The sequence below is a fragment of the Falco peregrinus genome, chromosome 11, assembly GCF_023634155.1.
Source record: "Falco peregrinus isolate bFalPer1 chromosome 11, bFalPer1.pri, whole genome shotgun sequence".
NCBI lineage: Eukaryota > Metazoa > Chordata > Aves > Falconiformes > Falconidae > Falco > Falco peregrinus.
In genome coordinates, this window is record NC_073731.1 from 22,902,501 (window position 1) to 22,924,892 (window position 22,392).

General features: G+C 43.1%; 1 protein-coding gene across 8 annotated transcripts in view; it reads left to right on the forward strand.

Moving 5' to 3' along the window:
* Window positions 1–22,392, forward strand: part of PROX1 (prospero homeobox 1) — a 51,512-nt gene that overhangs the window by 22,674 nt on the left and 6,446 nt on the right. For 7 of the 8 annotated variants that reach the window (XM_055816028.1, XM_055816026.1, XM_055816027.1 and 4 more), the window contains one exon: window positions 352–546. The exons of the other annotated variant lie outside the window; for it this stretch is intronic. In XM_055816028.1, coding sequence (XP_055672003.1) covers window positions 352–546 — 195 coding nt within the window. The remainder of the gene's footprint in view (window positions 1–351; window positions 547–22,392) is intronic. 8 annotated transcript variants of the gene reach the window in all.

Here is a 22,392-nt window from a genome sequence, read left to right on the forward strand (position 1 = left end):
TGGCGGGCTGGGAGGAGGGAAGGTGCAATGGTAAAAAAATCTAGACTACTTTAAAGATTTGGAAAATGGTTGGATGCGGTATCATTACCTTTCAGTTATTTGTCCTGGAACTTTGGGGCCATATATGTTTTCCCTTCGTCTCATACACTAACATAACTTTCCAGCTGCTTTCTCCACTCTCTCCCCTCCAACTCCCCCACCCCCACCCCCCGCAGTAGGAACACAGAGCACAGAGACATGGGTTTAAAAGGTGGTGGGGAAGGGAAGGAAAGAATGCTTTTTGAAAGAAATGGGGCTTGGGGGGGGAGGAATGTCAGTGCTCTTATCCTTCTTACTGTTTAAATTTAACAGTTCAACAGATGCATTACCTCTCAGCTCATCAAGTGGTTTAGCAATTTCCGTGAGTTTTACTACATTCAGATGGAGAAGTATGCGCGGCAAGCCATCAACGACGGGGTCACGAGCACTGAGGAGCTGTCTATAACCAGAGACTGTGAGCTGTACAGGGCCCTGAACATGCACTACAATAAAGCAAATGATTTTGAGGTAGGCACTGATCTTTGTTTCTGTGTGTGTGTGAGTCACTCCGTGGTCCAGGCTGCCTTTAAAATAATGCACTTTTTTGTTGTGGCTGTGACCGGTGGAATCTGGGCATTCCACATCCCTGAATGATGCTAATTGATCTTTTTAGCCCTGGTAGCTGGAGACTTACGCCTCACTAGGACTTAACAAGAGATAAAAGTTTTAACTTTTTTTGGTAAGTTTCTTAGTTTCAACTTTTTGAAGTTTCCTTTAGGAGGGACAGTACTGAAAGAAGTCACCTCACAGCTCTTCTGAAGCTCTGTAATTGCATGATCAAACACTTGCAGTTACCTTCCTCTGCTTCCTATCATTTGATTTAGAGAACTAAAATGCATTTGCTTTGTCAAGCTGCAGGATAAAATGACTACTGGAAGTAAATGCTCTCTGTTTTCTGCTGTAACGGGTTTGTGGCTTTGATTAAGATTCCTGTTTACAGGCTAGCCTGGTAGCTCAGCAGACTATTGTTATCATTAACATGCTGACCCTCGGTGATACCACGGGAGAGTGTTTCTCCCTGCTGAGGATGGCAGTTTGCATTGTTCAGGTAGTCAGATGTAATGATGCATTTGATCAGGGTGTGCATGAGGGGGAGGCTCGAGTAATCCCATCTCTTGGTGAAGTGGAGTGGGAAAGTGATGGTGGTACTAATTACTTTTTTTTTTTTTTTTTTTGTCTGCACCTTTCACTCGGGGTCAAGTGGCATAATGAGCCCCCTCCTGTAGCAAAAGTGACATGTGTTGGCATAAGGAGGGTGTTTTCCTGCATAAAATCCTTCTGAGGGATTTTTAGCAGTGCTTGTTTTCACAGCACGTAAGTTCAGATGATGCAAAAAAGTGCCAAGCAAAGCCTCTCGGTTCTCTTGGCTCCTTCCCCCTCTTCTGGGCAGGCAGAGTTTTCTGGTAGAATGGTTGCATGGAAGCAGCAGATGAAGAAAGAGGAGAGAAGAGGATGTTCCTCGAGGGGTTTGCCATTTGTTGCAGCTGAAGACAGCATCCAGACTTCATGTTTGGTGTGCTGTGGCCCCCCAGGCCCTCCTGAGGGCTCTGGCCCTGCTAGGTACTCAGGCACGGGCAAGACAGGAGGCTCCCACCACTGGGAGGTGGCCCTGCCTATATGCCAAGGTATAAAAGCTGAAGACGGGACAAGAAAAGGTAATACATAAGGAGATAAGTTGTGACCAACTTTTTTCTGTCAAAACGTGCTTAAATCCCCTCAAGCTTTTTTTCTTTTCAAAGCAACTTTTTTTCTATTTGCAAAACACTAAGTTGAAATGTTCTTTGCCCTTAAAGGTTCTTGTATCTTTAATGATTTCAGGGACTTACTACTCCTTTTTGAAACATCAGTTGCAGTGTTAATGCAAATGGATTCCTTCAATAAAGAACTGTGGGGACCATGTAGGTGTTTTCGGGTAGATGAGAAAATTGAAATCTTGTGTGTTTAGCACTGCTAGTGATTGCAGTCTCCTCTACCGAGTGGTCTAGCAGCTGGTAGGAAAGGAGCCGCTTGTTGGTTTTTTTCCCCCCATCACGGAGGGAAGGAGATGTTATAAATGACAATGATTTGCAGATCGTTTCACTCAGTCTTTCTTGTGTTATCTCGTATAATGAGAACTTTGAGGAGGTTTGAATCTTGGTTTTGCACTGAAGATCCAGCAGTTATGAGATCATTAAACTGTACGGTGCAGTTTTTAATGTAACCAGTGTAACTTTTCCTGATAAATGCCTGGCCCCTCCCCCACAAGCTGCAAAGCAAAAATGACAAGTACTGTAATGTTGAAATTGGATCCAAAAGGATTTAGCAAACTGAGCATTTGCCATATTTAGCATCATCAAAGTTCCTTCCTCTCATACTTCAGTGATGCTTTGCTGATCTTCTGATTAGTCTGATATGCTGTTTCTCTTAAATCACCTACACTACTATTCCTAAACCTTCCTCTTTATCTCTTCTTGGGTGAAATTCATGCATATACTTTACTACTCCTAAATTGGCTGTTAGGAAGAAATGATAAAGCTAAAATGTGCATTTGGTCCATATCAGGCTGTGCCATTGATTTGCTCAGGAATCTGTGGTACTGTGTTCCTTTCCCTGCACATTGCAACTGACAGCTTGTAGCAAAGTCAAATAAGATGTTTAACAAACCACATGTCTGATCGTTTTTAGCTTTGCCATTGTACCCTTGTGGCTGTGAGCCAGAGACAGATACAACACCTCCTCCAGTGCGATGCAACTTTGCCTGTGGTTTGTGTGCACACGTTTGTGTGTATGTGTGTAGCCAGTTCCACATTTCTTTCTTTTGCAGTAGTGTTAGGTGGAGAAACCTGTGCTGAGCTGCCCAGAGCAATTTTAAACTGAGTTTTGAAAGGGGGGAGAAAACCCCACTATTTTTTTTGAGGAAGGTGAAGATGCTTCTCTGCTCTGGAGTCATTTCTCCAGGGAGGGAGAAGGTGGGTTGTCCTGGTGAATGAGAGCCACAAATGTCAGTGTCCCAGCACTAATGCCAAAGTTGGTCAGAAAGAGAGGACAGCTTGCTGTGCCACTTGATATCTGTCTCATCTGTGGTGTTGCTATAGGCTTTTCAATGCCAGCTGCAATAATTAAAGTCACGTATTGTTGCTGTACATTAAAAGAAAACAAAATCCCAAATAATTTCATAAGTCTCTTTCAAAATCCATCCCAACACAGATCATCAGAGCTCACAGTAGCAGGATGATTTCAAACAAGCAGGACACCATGCTGTGAGTTAAAATAAAAATATGGTTAAAAACCATAATAAGATTTTTTCCCCCCAATTTATGTACCTAACACCAGCAAAAGAAATTGGCCTGAGAGCAACACCTGGATTTTAGCTTTGCTTTGGCTCCCACTCCTGCTCCATCATCCTCGTTTCCTTGGCATTTTTTTGTAGTTACTGTCATTCTGTGTATATTAATGTCTCTCTGCATGATGCTGTTCCTTTTCCTTGTGGGCATTTAACAACTCAGTCTTAGTTCTGAAGTCTTAGGGTCTCTCTCTGTGCTAGCGATTTCGCTCTGTGCCCTCCTGCCTACTCCTTACACTTGCTACGCTCCTCTGCGTAGCGAGCAAATGAGCACCAAAGCAAGCCCTGCACACGCCATCTTTCTGAGCTCAGCCTGCCTGCTGCTTCACGGGAACTCACCCGATTTTGCAGACATAGTTATTGAGATTGATCACAATAGTGAAACGTCTGCCAAGCTGCGTTATTTGCACAAATACACTGTATGCAGTTTTGGTACAGTGGGGCTTGACGTGATGATTGCCTCTTTTCATAGCGCTAGTTACGGCACGTGTCATCGTTTCAAAGGGGGAGAAAACCATTTTTAAGAAGTTTGCTCTGCCTTTGGCAGGGGGAAATCATACCAGTGGGAAAAACCTAATTAAGACCAGTTGTACTCAAGTCTTAGCAGACTGTTTAACTTAAGGCACTCTGAGTTAGTCCCATAAAAATCAAATAGATTATGTAAAACAATTCAAATAACATCACCTATAAAATCTAAGCAATAACCCAGTCACGTAAGTGGCCTATGAACCCTTGAGAGGAATGCTGGCTGCCAAAATTTTCAGAAGTGATGATGGTTTTAGGCCAATTCCATTTTGGGATGCTCAACTGGAGATCTATTAATGAGAGCCACTTTGTCAGGAGGTCCTCGATGGTCCATTCCCTGAAAGTGAAGTGTGTGCAGCACTGCATCCAGAAATTAAGACATCCTAAATTATCGAAAATTCTGGCCACTCATGTGCTTATTTTAGGAACCTGTATTCTTCCCAGTTTAATCTGCGGGATTCATCTTGAACTGAATTGGTGTTCATCAAAAGCAGAATTAAAACCTTTGAACCTGATTCTTATTTAAACTAAGGCCACTTATGAGTGGTTTTGCAATACACAGGCACCGTAAAGTGAATTTATTACCACCCTAATACTCCTTTACACAACCGGAGCAGTGCAAAGTGGTGTCAAGAGAAGTGAAAATCAAGTCCATAACTTGCTAACTTCCATCTCAGAGATTGCTCTTTCCCTACAAACCGCTCTGCCGTGGCAGTCTCTGCACTTCTGGTGGTACCAGCAGTGGCCACAGCCTAACGGGACAGTTGTTTGTTTCAGCATTAAACTCCTTGCATTTTTTCCTCTCAGCTGTATACTTCCTCCTTCAAGGGCTTTATTGTTGTAGCGTTTCAACGTCGTTCTCAGCATTCTTAAAGACAAAGTCAGAAGGCCGCTGTCTGGTGAACTGCGGCAAGAAGGGTAAAGCTGCTTTGGAAATTTGAGAGTAGCAAACGTAACTGTCCTGATCCCTCTGAAGGAAAACTGAAACACAGGTGTCTACATGGAACTTCTTTTTCACTTAGAAGTCTTGGTTTCAGGATTAATTGATGCCCTCAGGCCTTTTTCCTTTTTTTTTTTTTTTTTTTTTTTTTTTTTTTCATTTTGAAGAGGTTCTCTTGTGAAACAGCAGCGCTTTCCTTGAAACTGCAGAGGAAATGAACCTGGTTTTTAGTCAAGTAACAAAATCCACAGCTTGCAATAGAAGGTCCGTGCATTACATGTATCAATTAATGCTTATTAATCAGTTTTTGCATTAGTTGAACTGCAGATTGTAGTTGGAAGCTATTAGGGAGAGAATTGCGAGAGGAATACTGTTGCAAGAGTACACTCAGGTTTTCTGTTTGTGTCCTTTGGATTCAAGGTGTTTGTATAATGAAGTTGGCACATTGATATATGATCTATTTTTTAATGTCATTACAATTTTAGTTCCCTCTGCCTTTTTGTCATTGGGTTACATTTAAGCACAGCAAGATCAACTTTAAACTTCCTTACTCAACAGCTTTATTAGTTATAACATACCGTGACCTTTCTCAACATTCTTAAAGAAAAAGATACAGTGTAATGTCACTTTACTTTGCTTATTGTTCTTTGTTGTGGTGAACAAAGCATTTTCTACAGTGGCTATAGCACATAATTATACAGCTTTCAATAGCGGTGTCTTGGCACATATCAAAGTTCAGAAGAGCCTTTAGAAAAAAAAAGATGTTTTGTGGCAGCCTAGGGAGGGTCTCATCTTTCCTTCAGAAAATAGTTCAAGGCTCTTCTGTCAAGCTTCCCTACTTAGAGCTTTTTCTCCTCCTGCTTCATAAAGTTTAAAGGGGATTCAGTGGAGTTCTATGATCTATTTCCTTTGAAAGATTGTTCCTTTGCACAGAGAAGTCCTTTGACTTCAAGAGTTCACAGATTCATGTCTTTAGGTATCATATGTCTGACCTTATCAGTTACTCTATTTAATGTAGGAGAAAAAGTCTCAACTCTTTGTGTTTGTCTGTTTTGCCTCTGTGAAATGATTTGGTGAAAAGACCATCCTTTTTAACACACCACTGAGAGGCCGTTTCTGACTGTAACCTACCCTGTGGTTCTTCTAAAAAAAAAAAAAAAAATTGTCCTTGTGTTTTGTGTATGGATGATTTCACAGTGAGAATAGAATTATACAAGGACAGACACACATAAAAAAAATCTTTTGCTCTTTTTTCCTAAATGATCTATTGGCTATTTTGGTGGCTGCTACTCTGGTTCCCCAACAGGCACAACCATTTAACAAACACAGAGATAGCGGCTGGAGTGCTGGGCCAGCAGTAGGTTTTCCCTTGCTTCGACCTACCCCAAAGGCCTTCATAATTAATTGTCCTTCAGAGATGAGGAAAGTTCAGAGACAGTGTGTATAGCGATGTCTATTGTCTGACATTCAGTTCTCCTTCCCTCAGCTCTTTTTCTTCATTCCACAAAGGGTTATCAATAGGAGCAGGGAGCAAGCTCTCTTCTAACAGCTGCTGATGGTGGCTGTAGCTTTCTGTGGAAGGTATCATTGTGTTCAGCCATCTATGGATTAAATGGCTGGAAAAGTTCTAACAACCCTTTCAAACGGGCGTGTTTATTTCATCTAGATTACACAGACCTATTTAGCTAATTAAAAACTTTCTCAGAACCCCTTCTCTCCTATTCAAGGGAAGAAAAAAAAATTAAAAGGCTGCTGTAATTATGAAGAATGGCTGCAATGAAACTTTGGTAAATAAATGAAAAATTCGATCTGTCAGCTTTGATCGAAAGGCACCCAAATAAGCACAGACTTGTTTGTTGAGTAGTTCTGTGGGTTTGGTTTGTGATTTGTTTTTGTGGGGTTTTTTTCTTAGAGGGAAGAAAGGTGAACAGTAGAAAAAGCATAAAAGAAAACATTGGTATAAGCTGTAACAGAAACAAACACTCACCCAATTTAAAAAATTGCCACAGTTCATACTGTCTTTGCTCCTGACATCAAAGTGCAAAGATGCTGGAGTTTGCTAAACAGATTATTAATAATGTTGTGTCTTCTGCGATTAATTTAGAATCCTCTGTGGCATAATTATTAAACTTCATATACAACAGAACAAAATTATATACATGCTTCCTTGTTTTCCCTGATGATACGCAAAACAAAGATATGGTGCGGTTAGGAGATAGGCAAGAAGTACACTCAAATTAGAGCTGTTTATTAACAATCGTTATGTTACTGCTCCAATTAATTGGGCGAAGCCAAAAAGGACAAATACAATCATTCTTCCACTGAACAGTTTAACTAGAAAATTAGGGAGGTTTTAATATTTTTTTTTCATCTTTAAAAAAATAAAAAAGAACTTTCCCTGCATTCTTCATAAATACATCACTTTGCAGTGAAAAGGAATAATCATATAAAACATTTTTTGGGCTCCAGTTCACTTCCTTGCTGTTGAGAAGGACCACACAATAATCAGGATCAATTACTGTACTGATTAAGTTATTATGCCTGGCATTTTGAGACAGGTTTTCTGTATTTAAGAAGAAATTGCATACAAAGTAGATGCAGCTAATACAGTAATGCAAAAAAAGATCATAAAAAATTAAAGTTATTCTTATGAATCTTTCATTAGAAGCAATGAAAAGGGACATTGGTGAAGCCAAGTGCTTTGTTCTTCTGAGCTCCTCTTGTAGGGCCAGATCCTGCAAACAATTACGTACTTGAGCCTTCCTTCTGCAAGAGTCCTGTTGGCGCCTTCAGCACATCTCCTGCTCTTTCACAGTTTGCCCACTTAGGCCTGTGGATTACTACCAGTGTTGTTCTACTTTATCAAACAGATGTTCCCTTTAAAAATTGACAAAAGTCCTGTAAAAAAATATACCACAAAATCACACAGCTGTACAGAGGCGAACACTTGCTTTTATGCAGGAAGAGCTGTTGTGAAATGATTTAAGGCTACTCAGAGCTTTTCAGATTACTCCCCACCGCAAATAACATGTTAAGTACTAAATTGCCCTAAGCGGTGTTTTATTACTGATCAATAAAATCAATGTAATCTTGTCTTTTAGCGTGGAAAAATATTTTAGTGGGATTTTTCCTGGTTTAGTTCATGGATAGCAGCAAACCAGAAAGCACACACCCCCAAAAAAAAAGCAAAACCCGTCCTCGTTTGTTTCTAATTTTGCTTTGGGGGAATCCTAGGATTGTTCCAGCTGAATGGTGTTGGGTTTCTCTGCCTGTGCGCATGTGTGCTTGTAGTGGTGGTGTGCTGTGTTTTGTTTTGGGTGTTTTGGTTTGTTTTTTTTTCTTTTACAATTATTTACCAGTACTCATCGTTATTGCCCCATCCTCTTTGCAAAAAGCCAACCCCCTTCAAAAAAAAAAAAAAAAAAAAAAGAAAAAAAATAGAAGAAACCAACAAAAACAAAACAAAATAAAACTTGGCAAACTCTTCCGACTCCTACTGCCATTTCATTTTGCATTCAACAAGGGGTAGTGGGAATTGAAACGTCAACTGGAGATCGAGAAAAGCACCAATTTATAGTGTGTTAGCCTTGCACAATTCAAGGTTTCTTTTGCTAGCTGCACACATTATACCCAACATCTCGCCACTCTCTTGTGGCAGTTGTGAGGAATGGCTATTCCTTCCCGTGTGTGTAGTATAGGCCTCTAAAGACTCTTATTTATTCTCTCCCATGTCACCTTGTGTACAGTCTGGTCTGTGACACTGATGGTGATTATGTCATTATTTTGCTCTGGGGGCTTTGGCACATCTGCAGAGCTGATGCACATCTTCTTTGTTACGCTGGCATACGTCCCATATCGCAAATGCTTCATTAGCCTTACTGCCTGCCTCCTTGCCAGACAAGAATACCCAAATCCAAGCTTCTTTTTGCTCTGGTCTTTTGTGTCTGTGATGAGCCTTTATTCATCTTCCTAGTTCTTCCCTGTTTTCTATTTTTCTATGTAAAACTGATTTCCAGATGTCTGTCGTTCTCCAAAAATCCATCGTAGATGAGGAGTGAGAAGCAAGGTGAATTTTAACCCATGTTGTCCCTCACTCATGTAAAGTCTTACCCTTCATAAGCTGAAAGGCTTTTTCATTCATCCTGCATATAGAGTTCATTAGGCTAGGCAGTTAAATTTAAAATGTGGTGTTTGCAAAAACAAAAAGAGGGGGAAAAAAGAAAAGGAAAAGAAACCAGTGATTTCTCTTACAATTTAATAAATCCTAGTTGTAGTAACGGGTAACATGCAAGTTGCACATGTTTCTTCCAGACTTCCTTAATTTCTTTTAGAGGACATAGCTAAATTTCTCACTCAGAACTTTCGGAGAAGCAGCACTGTTTAGTGAAGGAGGAGGGTAGCTGTTCACAAGACCTGATCGGCTGAAATTTCTTATATCCTGTTCTAATGTCTCACATTAAAAAGACATAGAACATTTTGTACTGTGAAAATTGAGGAAAATGTTTGATCTTCTAAACTCTATCTAAGCTGTTCTATATAGATGTCTTACCAGAAAGATGTGAAACAGTGGGCTAGCTTACTAGCTTTGTAAGATTTTTCCTTTTGCATCACGCACACCCCATGCTTTTTCTCCGTGACACTGAACTAAATTCTGGGCTGGATTCTCAGTTTGTGGTGTAAGTCAGCTCCAGCAATCATTGCAACTAATTAATCTGTGCCAGCTGAAGAGCTGTCTTTTGTTGTATTACTGTACAGTCAAGTATGTGAATATATGTTAAATGTTAATTGGAAAAAAGTTTCATTTGTTTATTTTACAACTAGAAATTAAATGCAGACCTGGATTTGGAGCCACAGAGCCATCGTATTTATGGGTGTGGGGTGGAGTGGGGCGTTGTTTTTATTTTTGTAAGGTGCACTTGCCAAAAGAGGAGGTCCCAGGCAATACCATCTCACGGTGCGGGGTCAGTGCTGTGTGACTGACTTTAGCAGAAGTCTTTCAGATAGGATCGCCTGTCCTATAGGACGTTGAATAGGTCACCCTCATGCAGAACACTCTTTGCGTGATATCTTCAGTGTGTTTTAAAATGGACAGGAGTCAGGCTTTCATAATGTGAATTATCAAACTGTCATAACTTTTGGAAACCATGGGAGAGGTTTAGCAGTATTGTGACCCATGCTGGTTGCTGGGCCAGCTTTCTGGGGTCCTGCCCTTTCTCAAAGCAGGTAACCCTGGGCTGAGAGAGCAGTGGCAGCGCAGAGACTTTCCAGCATTGGTGTGGAGTGCAATGGGAACACTGTTTTCAAAGACAGTTCAATCTGTAAGGTTGAAATACTGAGGCTGTGAGGAAGTAACAGCAGAATATTGCAGGGGTGCATGAGAACTGTGTGTCCTTCGCCTGCGTGAGAGAGAGATAACCTGGGAGGTGAAGCAGTCATGGTTCAGTATCCTATTGAAGCGATACTAGTAACACAAGAAGTGAAGTTAGGAAATATTGTTTGGTCCAAAAGGGAGGGAGTCTTCAGAGTACTGGGTCACTTTCTGTAGTTACACCGAGCCCATCACCTGCAGTACTAGAGTACAGCTGGATTTCACAGTGCAGAGAAAGAGCCTGGCGCCCTCCTGACATGCACGTGTGGGTGGGCGAGAGGGAGAGGGGGACAGCCAGAAGGACTGGCTGAAGGTAATCAACATGTTGGAGATGATTTCTCCCTGCAGATCTGGAAGGGGCAAGGTTCATCTTTCTTATCTGCACAGGGGGAAGGTACGCAGCCAGGCTCTGCCTCGTTTTGTGTGCTACCGGAGGGACTCATGAACTGCCCTCTGCGGGGGGGGGGGGGGGGGGGGGGGGGGGGGGGGCAGTTTCAAGGCTCTAGTGGAAATGTGCCATCAGAAGAAGCGGTGTCCAGGTGGTGGTCCAGAGTGCTCAAAGATGTGGCCTTGAACTTGTTTCTGTGGTTAATGGAGAGGCTTTGTAGAGAGCAGCAGACCAGGGTGGCATGATCTCTGTTGCTAAGCAGAAAGGCTGCTGCATTGATTGGGACTTAGGGGAGAACAGTGGCGTAGACGCATAAATGCATTTAAAGCAGTAGTAATCTACAACTTCAGAAAGTTTTTAGAGGGGAGAGGGGAAATCAGCGTTGCAAATAAAAGCCCTTTAACTGCTGAGTATCAATGCTGAGGGGGAAGCCGAAGTGGCTTATCTCATGCAATTGCAGAGAGGGCTGGCTCCATCAGAGGAGGCCCAGCCTCGAGGTTATCTAATCCAGCACCGTCTGGAGTCGCACCATTTCCTTCCGCAAGGGATAAGGAGGAGTCAAATAAGAGAGAGCTCAGTCCATTAGGATGTAAGACTTCGTCTTCTGACCCCACAGGCTTGCGAGGCTCACCAGTCCCCGGCAGGTCCTGTGCTGAAGCTTTTAACTGGGTGTTTGTAGGCCAGTTTGTCTAGCTGCATGGCTCAGAGTGGAATAGATGGAGCAGTTTATCCCATCACGATGGGCTCCAGATGCCCATAAAAGCGTGGTTTCATTGGGAGGAGGTTGGTGAGAGTTAATCAGGGGGCACCTGAGCTTCATTTGCAACACCCCTCACCCATAACCATGCAGTTTCCTTCCCCTGCCCCTACTCTGCCTTGGGAAAGAGGAAAGGAGGTACCCTGCTGCCAGGGGGCACGCTTACCACCTTCATGACACCCCCAAAAGGACCCCGGTGACTGCCTGTTTTCCCTGCCAGGCTGATTAAACACCACCTGCTTCCCATCCCTCTCCCCTACCTCCCTCCACGCTCCCCCCACCCCAGCACATACAAACTGAGGAGGGAGAGAGCACAGGTGGAGCTTTTCAGGGCCAGACACAGAAGACAAAGGTGTCTGCAATGCAGAGAGATGGGAAGAAAGTGCAAGAGCAAGCAACACCAATTACAGATGTTTGCTAACTTTTATGATGTTTTTATATATATAAGATGTATTCTAGATTTATAAACCTTTCATTATCACTTCTACTGCAGTGTTAATGGTTCATCTATGGGGTCAAATTCTGCTGAACATAAATAAATCCCTGCACACTACAAGCTCTATGAACCAGTTTTCCTCTATATCCATGGTCTACCCAGCAGTTTCTATCTGCCCAGCTCTTTTATGCATGGAAGTACACCATGAAAGCAGAAGACTTACTGCTGGTGAGAGACACACCTGCTTATCACAGTCCAGGCTGTACCTCCCGGTCCTTCTGAGTAACACATCACATTCCCAGCTGGCTGATGTGTCCAGGAGAGTATGCAATAACCTGTCTGCTGTTCCTGCAGCAGAGCCAGAATTGGGTGGTCATCCTTGTACTCACTTTTCTGGACAGGTTTTTTGTGGGCGCCTGTATGCGGTACCTGCCAGAATTTTGGCAGCAGGGTACATAATATGCCGCTTGGCATTGTAGGCAGCCTCTTGTAGCAGATTGCATTTCATCACAATGGGACTGAGTTAAAGTTAGACTATTCTTGTCTACGAGTTTTATTTCTCCTTCAGTTTTTGTATGAGACAGCATCTGGGGTGTGACAGTAACCCCTCCTGTGTTTCTTCCTTACATTTCCCAACACATACTAGACACCCAACTATCATAAGCTGTAGGAGCCTTAGTGATTTTTCCATTCTGCAGCAGTGCCACTGGCAATGCAGTAAGTTAAGGGCAATCAGAGTTTCCATTAGAAGCCCCTACATCTCATGCAGTTCTAATCCATCAGTAAGGCAGAAAAGGAAATTTGATAATAATCTCCCCAGTAAAATGCTATTGATGATTTTTGAGGACGGGGAAAGGGAGAACTGAATTTCAAGGTGCAAAAAGTCTAAATAAATAGAAAACCAAAAGTCTTTTTATTTTGTTTTAACCCACTCTACTCTCAAGTCTTACCAAGTTTTGTGCTTAAAAACTAGCCTGTTAAGGCTGTTGTGTTTGCTTGAGAGAGTGGCTGTGTTTCTGTGGTGGATAGGCTCACCCCCTGAACCATGGGCACAGCAGTCCCAGGACAAGGATCCTACAGGGGTGCTGGCGATGCCGTGACGTGTGCGGTGCAGGATGCCTCACACATACTGTGAAATGGGAAGATGGGTCCTAACAGGGAGAACCCCGGGAGGCAGAAGGGGGGGTTCAGCCTGAGTGAGCCCCAGAAGCGCTGTTGTGTGCGTCCAGCCGGGGCACGCAGCACCAACGGCGCTTGGCGCTCCAGCCGCGCAGGGAGCCTGCGGAGTACTTCCCAATCTTTATTTGTGGAAAAGCTTAATTGAAATGCAAGTGATTAAATCTAATGTATCATGCAGTATCCATTTTCACTGCACTACCACTTTCACTTCCCCGATATCATCAGGCATCTTAGCATCCCTACTGTCAGTTTTTTTTCCTTGTAAGAGCCATGCCTATTCTCTCTCCTCTTTGTGAGCTCGGCAGAGGAGATAACAGTAAGCCAGCAGTAGATTACTAGTGCCCCAGACTCTAGTCAAGGGATAAGGGATCTCAGCTTCACTTCAAACTAACACTTAAAATACATTCTTAAGTCATTTGAGGGGCATGTGTTTTCCAGCTTTTTACAAAGAGTTAAAAAGTTACAGTGTTACAGCAAATGCAGTGTGAAACTTCTGTTATTTTCCTAATTTTTCTCTTCTGAGCCGGACTTGGGCTAATGCTTTTTCCTTCCCAAACACCAGGCTCAGTGCTGCTGTTAGTGCTGTCCCAAAAGAGTGGGCTTCTCTTTGTGTGCTACAGTGGGAGAGCAGATCATCCCAAACGGCCACCCAATTTCTTGTCCCTCTTTTCTTTTTTTAAAAAAATCATTTCTTAACAGATTTGTGTGGCAGGAGTGGTGAGAGGAAACCCGAAGGCAATAAATGCAGATCGTGGTGGCACCAGAGAGCTACTGCTGTAGCCAGGGGGATTGGGACACATGTGGTGATGGGCAAACTGACGCCCCACTCTCTAGAAAGATGGTGGTTGGGAGAAAAGTGTGTTTACTGGAGCATCCAATAGTTGAGGTATTTTTCATTTGTGTTTTTAAAATAAAAGCATCCTTTCCAACTATTTCTCTCTCCTCATAAGTGATAATGGAAGAGGCATTAGCCTTTCCATTGCCTGAGCCAACCTGTTTTTTTCTAAGAGGTGTCCAGGATGTTCAGCCAATTGAGTGATCTAATTAGCTGAAAATTGTTAATTTCCTTTACCTTATAAAGCACCTAACACAGAAACTGTTAAATAATGTTAAGTGTCAGACTTAAACTGAGAACATTGGGCCATATGCTGCCGTGGCTTTCGCGCCAGAAAGTGTAGCAACTTACTCCAAAACCTGCCTCCAATTCCTGTGTAGAAGCCAAAGCCTCCTGCTTGATATGCTGCCACACCAACTCACAGCGCTAAGATGGTCCCACGCAGCAGCTCGCTGCGCTTAGGGAAAAGAGCATGTGTATGAGGGGAGGTGATGGGCTGGATAAATGTGGCAGCAGCCAGGACACCAGCAAGGGGTATTGCAGACGCTGCCCTTATGAGCACAGGAGAACCGATGGCAGGGCAGTGCTGCTCAGGGCAGCGTTATCCTGGAGACAACAGCAGATCCGTGCCTGCAGCTGCTAATTGTGCAGGTTCCTAGTCTGCAGAGGGCCCAGTGGATAGGTGCCTTGTACCTCTTCATTAAAGCAGGGGGGTTCCTGGCTTGGTGGGATGCATGCGAGGAAGGGACTGGTCCCAGTGTCACCAGCCTCCCTGCAAGCCCACAGAGAAGTGGCTTCAGAAGTAGTGTGGTGCCTCACTGTGTTACTGCTGGCTTGATCCCAGCATTGCTCTGATGCAGTGTCTTACAGGTAGGGAGGGATGGGGAAGGGCTTGTCCTCGGTAGGTTTCCTTCATGACAGGCTGTGGCGGCTATGGGAATAAATGCTTAGGTGCCAGCTTGCCTCCAAAGCCTGCAGGCTTAAATCTTCCTCGTGTGAGGAAGGGGCTCAGGGCTGTGCGTGGGTGATGCAAGTGGAGTTTCTCAAGCATCTCCTTTAGGAAGGTTGCACCGGGCCAGCAAAGCTCACCTTACCCTGACTGGCGGTGGGGGATGCCTGTGCACATCTAGTTTGTACTTTGTATGAGGTTTTCTCAGCAGTATTTCCCCTGAATCTCTTCTGCTGTTTCTGTGCTTGTGCTGGTGCAGACCGCTGTGCACACATATTAAAGCTAGACCTGGAGCTACCCATGGTGAGACTGGTCCCCCTATAGTGGACTTGCTTATCATCCTGGAGAGGTTCTCCATCACTTGTCTAATAGATGCTGTTTATACCTTATCCTTGGGTTAAGAGGCTCCCTGCAGAGTCCCTCTCTATAGCTACTGTCTACATCATCCAACTAGAAGCTTCTCCCTCTCACCCCCTCCAACCTGTTAACCTCCCATTACCACGACCTTGCGCCCTGCAACATGAACAGCTTTCACCAGCTGAAGACCTCTGATCCTAAGTCCACTAGAGATTTTGGCTTTCCTATTTGGCAAGGCGACTTGTTGCCCACCAGGTCAACATGAATAAAGACTTTTTAAATCCACATCCTGCAATTGCAAACCCCCACCCCACCCCCCAAAACAAGAAACCTGCCTCCAAATAATTTAACCTCTCCTGGCAGCCTGATATCTTGAGCTGTCTGTTCTGCACTTGTATATTTCTGCTCTTAATTAGGATCAAAAACATCCAAGCACACACTCACCAAGAATTCTACTTTATATAAAATTTGAAAGTAAAATCAATCCTGGCCCAATCTTATCATTTTTAAAGTATGTTTATCCAGCTTTGTAGTAGGAACAAGCAGACTGTTTGAAGGCCACATAGTTTTCAAACCTTGGTTGCAACACGTTGCCCCATTTTGAAACCGTCTTTATCTAGCCGAGAAAACTAAAATCTGTTTGACAAAGTAGCACTCCAGCCAGTTTATCTTGCAATATGGCTTTAGCTCACAGAGCCTATTGATTTCCTTAAATTAATGTTTACAGAATGCTACTGAATTTCACTCAACGGGACATTGTTCTTTTGAAGCTTTGTAAAATATGATACAGAGTGTTATTGCCGTTTGTTCCTTTGCTAAGACTGATGAAACTTTTTTTTTTTTAAAGTGCAGCCTTGAACTATAGCTGTTTCCTACAAGTGTGTTTACTCTTGGAACATTAGTAATACAACACACTATCAGACTCCAGCACAATACGGCAGGCAAAGTCTGTAGGTACGCTCTGGCCAGCCTAATCGTACAAATGTAGCTGAAGTTTAACGCAGATTAGACATCGTATGAGAAAAGGGTTTGAGCTTAGCCCAGCTGTCCCTGTCTGAAGGATCTTCAGATTTGTGTGCTACAGCCAAGCAGTTGTCTGACACTGTTACAATATTAGAACGGTTGCGTTGGTCTTGGTACTTCTAAACATGGGACCCTGCACTGAAAATTAACATCTAATCCTCTCCCTCTGCCCCTCCAGACAAGGTGAATAGCTTTATGGTTGCCGTGTGCGTGGTTTGGTGGCTTTTGATCTGATCTCTGAGAGGTGCTTAAAAATCTGCTGCAACAAGCACTTGCCTTACCTCTCCTGTCCACCCAACTTTTGGTAGTTTACTGAAATAAAGTTGCTGTTACCTATTGGTGAAATTTTACAAGAAATCACAGCCGCTAATGACTTGACAATTTTGCTACTGGTTTCTGCAGCTATACTACCATTAGACACATCCGTCTAATAAATCTTCACCATCCGCTTATGAGAACCAACGGCCAGCCTAAATTGGGCACCCTTATGTAGGGCAGTGTGTACCTTATCCCACATTCAGCAGAGTGAACCACTAATTTGGAGTATGAGTGGGAAAAAAGTGCTTCTGAGGAAAACGTGTGCCCTAGCCCAGCAAAATCAGAAGTGGACCATCCGCAGGGGATGTAAACCCTCTGTTGAATCCAATGGGGCAGTGAAAATTAGACTGCTGAGGTGCTGCCCCTTGGCAGCCTCCCACATGTGCTCAAGGAGAGGGACTTAAACTCCCTATTTACTGTGTGCAATATTAATGCATCAGCTGGCAAGGGAGAAAAATAGGAAGTCATTCGGGCACTTAAGACGCAGGCTTCTCGCTTTATAAGACTGTGTTTGGGAACAGATGACTTTTCTTTCTATCGTTGAGGTTCCACATAACCAAGTCCCAACCCCCTGCAGAGGGGAAAGGAAAGCCAGCTCTGACTTCTTGCCTTTTTATCTAGTAATCTCTGTGTGGCCTTCCTAAAGCATCTGAGTTTATCCATTTAAGTCCACTCTGTCTGCAGAACAAGTCCCCAGCTTGTGCTACTGCTGTCAGGAGATATGTCTCTCCTTGATCAATATTTACTTAACAAACAGCAGGGGTAGGAGAGTTTGTTTAGAGGAATCATGTGTGCACAAGGGTGAATGAATGCTCGGTAAAGTACTTCACCTGTTTGTCTCCTTTCCTGGGGTATCTTTTCTGCTTCAGGCCTCACGCTGGGCTTTGCTACCGTTGCCCCTGTGAACATGCTCAAAGCCACCCTGCTTTAGGACAGTGTAGCAATTGGCCGCAGAAAATGAACTACTGAGTAAATATTTTATTCCCTGTTCTAGGAAAGTTGAAGGGGGGAAGTTTAGGAACTTTGTGAAATTACTTCTATGCTTAAAATTATTTGATGCCCAAGTGAAAGTAAACTAATCTTCCCAGACTCTTGCACTTCTGGAAAAAAAGATTTCAAAGAGGTTTTAAGTGTTTTATTGGCACAAAATATTTCAAAGTTGCCACTGCCAAAAATCAGAAATAGTCTAAATAAAAGATTTATACACAGGTAAAGTTGGAAGGAAAGAAGTATGTCTAGTATTTTTAAAGAATAACTTTAGAAAGGTCTGCTATTCATTTATCCAAGTAAAACAGTTGTTTCTGATGCCTGAAGTCATTGCATGCAATTAGCTTTGAGGCATCTGAGTCTAGTTTGGGGGGGTGGGTATTTTATTTTGTGAATCAGAGTTGTAAAAGCCATCTGAAATATTCATGCAGAATTGTCTGAGAAGCAGTTTCTGTTTTATTTACTGCACAGTAGAACAGCCACAGTGGATTAGCTCTACAATACCCGTAACAAAAGCACAACAGCTGATGCATGTGATGTTAGGAGGTGACAAAACAGTTAAAGTATGCTGCTGGCTACAGGCAAGCAGTCAGCAGATGCAGACAAAAGGGTTTGTGACAAGAATAACTCTCTCTCCAAGGCGAGCAGTCAAGAGTATCCAAAATACCAATACCCTTTTCTCCTTGACATTGTCTTCTTACAGTCAGCATTTTATTGCCCTTTTATAGTAAAAAACCAAAACACAATTCTCTGGAATATCGTTTTTAACTTGACTTTCACAATTCTGTGATCTTTACATCTGTATTGCTTTTTCTATCATCTAGATTTACCACTTAAGCAAGAATTCGTGAAAGTTTAAAAGATTAGCTGTAAAGAAGCCCACCCTCAATAGGATTAATGATATGAAATACACATATAAATCTTTGAGCAGACTGGTGACTTGTTTTGTCATTTGGGTTTGGTGGTTTTCCCCTTTTCTATTAAGAGAGAATTAAGCATCTTATTTTGCTAATGAAGAAATAAGGCTTGGGTAGAAATTAAACATTTGCTTGACAATGGGAGAGATTTAGGTGCTGGAAAGGGACTGTGAATGAGCTGATGTTTATTTCAGAAGTGTGAAAAATCAGCTTATATATCTCCAGAAAAAAAAAGAGAGAGAGAGAGAGAGAGAGAGAGGCTGTCTTCTTTCTAACCTTTGTAATTCCCCTTCTATTCTCTGTGACATTCATTCAGCTGCCAAGCATGTTTGGCAAGGCTTGAGCCAGCGAGCGCACTTCCAGTGACCGCTAACCTTGGTATGTCCTGACACTTATGATGAGTATCTGCAGGACACAGAAGGCAGGCAGGCTGCTATGTCAGGCTTTTATTATGTACTGCAGAGGCTGGGGACAGTCAGTTTAATAAAACAAATCATCCTTGAAGGTAAAGCAACTGGGAAGAGTAGGAGGAGGAGGGCTCGGGGAGGGGAGGAGATGAGGGGAATGGGAGGGAAGGGAGAAGAAGTCTTTGCTGCACAACCCAAAAAAGAAATGAATTAATTGATAAAAGATACAAGATACAAGACAACCTAGTAATGAGAAAAACAGTGAAGGGCCAGTGATTAGCCACCAACTTGAGACACATGGTTACTTCTAACGTGCCCTCCTTCCCAACAGTGATTTTTAAAGTCCTTGCATGCCATCAGAAAAGGAAGCCTGATCCCCTGTGTTGGCTTAAAATTAGCATTGTTTCACTGATCTTCCTTGAGCAACACTGGCTTAAACCTGCTGAGGATCTGCCCTCACCTTCCCAAAAACCGCTGCCTTTTTGGTAATGTTTTCCTTGAAAAGAAATTCAACAAGTATTTTTAAAGCGTATCACTTTCTGCAAGTGTGTACGCTTCTGTGTGAAGGAAGAGTTAGGTCTTACTCAAGTCCAACTTTCAAGCCATTGGAACTATACTTTTACTCACATAGAAATAGTTTGTGCTGAGTATTTTTAACAAAGCACTCCCCCACAGTGCTAATCCAAATGGTTAGGCATGGTAGTTGCACATGCAAACCCAGGAGTGAAATAGTTCAGGTTTGTTGTCCAAGCCAAGGAAAATGCCAGTAGTTAAAACAGCATAAATAGACAAGAGCAGATGAGAGCTTTAATTCCCTCCCCAGTTTTCGTAGACAAAGGGGATGTGTTAACGTGGCTAAGGCTTGAGAAGGGGCACCGTGGTGGTGCCTGGACTGCGTTAGGCAGTACAGGACCGATTCATACCAGGTGTAAATCAGTATAACTGCACTGAGGCTGGTAGAGCCCTGCTGATTTACACTACTCCAGAGTTTGGCCTGTGACTTTTACCTTGGCAGCAAAGCTGACTTACATTGAGAAAGCCTGTGGCAAAGTGGGATTTCTTTCTAAATCAGTCTGATGTGGAAGCTTCAGCCTGAAACCCACCTAGCTTCCCCCTGAGCAGACCTCACTGTCTTTCCTCCTGGTGAATGTAAAGTGTGATTCTTTGATTGACTGCTGCCACCTGATGCTAAGAAAATGCCCTGGGTTCATACTAGGGATTGTTGGTTCTATTAAAAGCAATGTAGATGGAGTTTATTTGTCACTGAAGCATTTTCTGCAGATGTTCCTACTTCAGAGATGTTCAGTCAGTTAGGTGTAAAGATGCGCTGAATAGGTCGCCATCACTTAGGGTCAGGGAAATGCCACCCCCATACACATAATTAATATGGTTGACTGATTAATTGCCCACTGAAAAATATAACTACCCATCCATTTCAATATTTATTTTCAGGCTCTGGACTTCACTAGTAATTTTTTTGCTTAAAAAAACCACAAAAACCCAAACAAACATAAACAAAACAAAAAAACCCACTGCAGTTACTCTTTCTAGAAAGGAAGAATGTTGGCCGATGTACTATCCTGTGGAGATTAATCACAGTGCTATTCACATTACAACATGCGAAGTAATGTGTGTAATCCAGTCTGACATGAAAAATTGCTAATAACATCCCAAAAGGAAAGAGCCAGGAATAGCTCTAATGCCTGACAAGTAGGGGAGATCTTTGGGATGTCAGCATTACGAGGTGGAGCATCCAAGGGAAGAAGCTGAATTTTTGGGGCTTTTCAAAGCCCCCACAGGTCTTTGTTCACTAGTATATTTGTGGACTGCTCTCTGCAGCCTGTTGTACTGGGTTCAAAGGGGCCCGGCCCTGCAGATGTGACTCAGGTATAATGAAGTCAGACCTTAAAAGCTAACTCTTAGTCTAAAAGAAAAGCCTGTGTGTAGTTATGGGGTAGGAGGCCTGGAAGCTAGAGGTTTAGCGGTTTCACGCTGCCCACTCCATGGAAAAGCATCACCCCTACCTGGAAAACTTTCACATGTACAGGTAAAAAATGAGCGGCAAAAGCTCAACTTAAAACCCAGGTTGTCACCTCCACGCTTGAAGTTGTCACGGGTATAACACCATGTAGGGAGAGGCAGGACTTTCTGTGTTTGGGCTTCATGCTTCTCGTGTAGGTGCTTGTAATTGCCTCCCTCCCATCTCCAGTGACTTGGAAGGGAAAAAAGGCATCTAATGTTGGTCCTCTGGAGTGGACACCAAAATTGAAAGGTGTGAACTTCTTCCCAAGCACAAAGGCAAAAAACAAGAGGTTTTGCCCTCATGAGCTAACATGAGTGTGTACACCAAAAAATTGGTTGTCTACTACACTTCTAGCTTCCTAGTATCATGCAGTCAGCCACTCCTTCCCCTTGGTTAGTGCCCAGCAAGACCCAGCACATGACCAGTTGTTTGAACTGCATGAACAGAAAAGTGCCTAATTTTTTACAGCAATGCAAGAATGAGACAAGCGGGGTATCTTTTGTAGACCTATTACCAATTGCCCAAACAACAGAGTGGTTATGTGAATTTTTAAGTTATTTCTTTGAGCTGGAATAAGTGAAACAGTTATTTTTCTTCCCTCGTAATTATGGCTGGAATAGAACATCTGTAAAAATGTTTTTTTCCATGCGGCCTGTTGAATGAAAAATTTCCACAGAAGGCAGCCTGTCTTTGGGAGCAGAGAAAAATGTGTGGGGGCTAGATTTCACTCTCAGAGGTAGATGGAGGACTTCTGCAGCCTGCGGGGCTTCTGGAAGCAGTTTGTTAGCTGGTGTCAGGGGGAGCTGATCTCATGCTTACCTACTGGCACAACGTGGCTAGCAAACTGCTGGTGTTTCCCCAGCGGTAACAGGTGAGGGAGGCTCCAGAGCTCTATCAGTTTATACACGCACATTTCCAGGCAAGTTTTCTGAAAGTGGCTTCTAAAGGGAGAACAAATTCCTGAAATGGAAGATAAGGTGCTGGCCCTGATCTGGCAATGTCACATGCATTCAGTAAATGAGTGAGATCTGCCTGGGTGTCTGCTGGCCACAGGAATGGTTGAAGTGGCCCCTACTGCAGGTCAGAGAACTCCTCTTGCTGGAGTGGGCAAAGAATAGCAGTGAGGGAATACTTGCTATTATAAGCATGCTGGCTACTGGCCGGCCGTGTATTAGCAGTTCTGGAGCTGTGAAGCCATATTTCCGTAATAAAAATGGAAAATAATACCTTTATGGAGATGACCTCAACCTTGTAACAGACATATGCTTCATTACAGTGATTGCTTTTGAATCATTTAAGGCAGAGGGTAAGAAGGTGGTCCTGGTGCTTGAGACACCTATTTAGGATGAATTACCAAAGTTTTGATGTAGCTGTGTTTTTTAACATTCACCCATTGTTCAGGGGCTTCTGAGAGTGGCATGCTCCTGCTAGCTGGCTGTTTGGTTCACCCGTGAAGTGACAGTGACAGTTAGAAAACCCAGATGAGTTTAACTCATCCCAGCTCAGTAGCCACTTGGAGCACAATGCACCCATTGAAGACGCTGGGGGTTTATTTGTAGGCTTCTGAAAAAGAAGGGAAGACC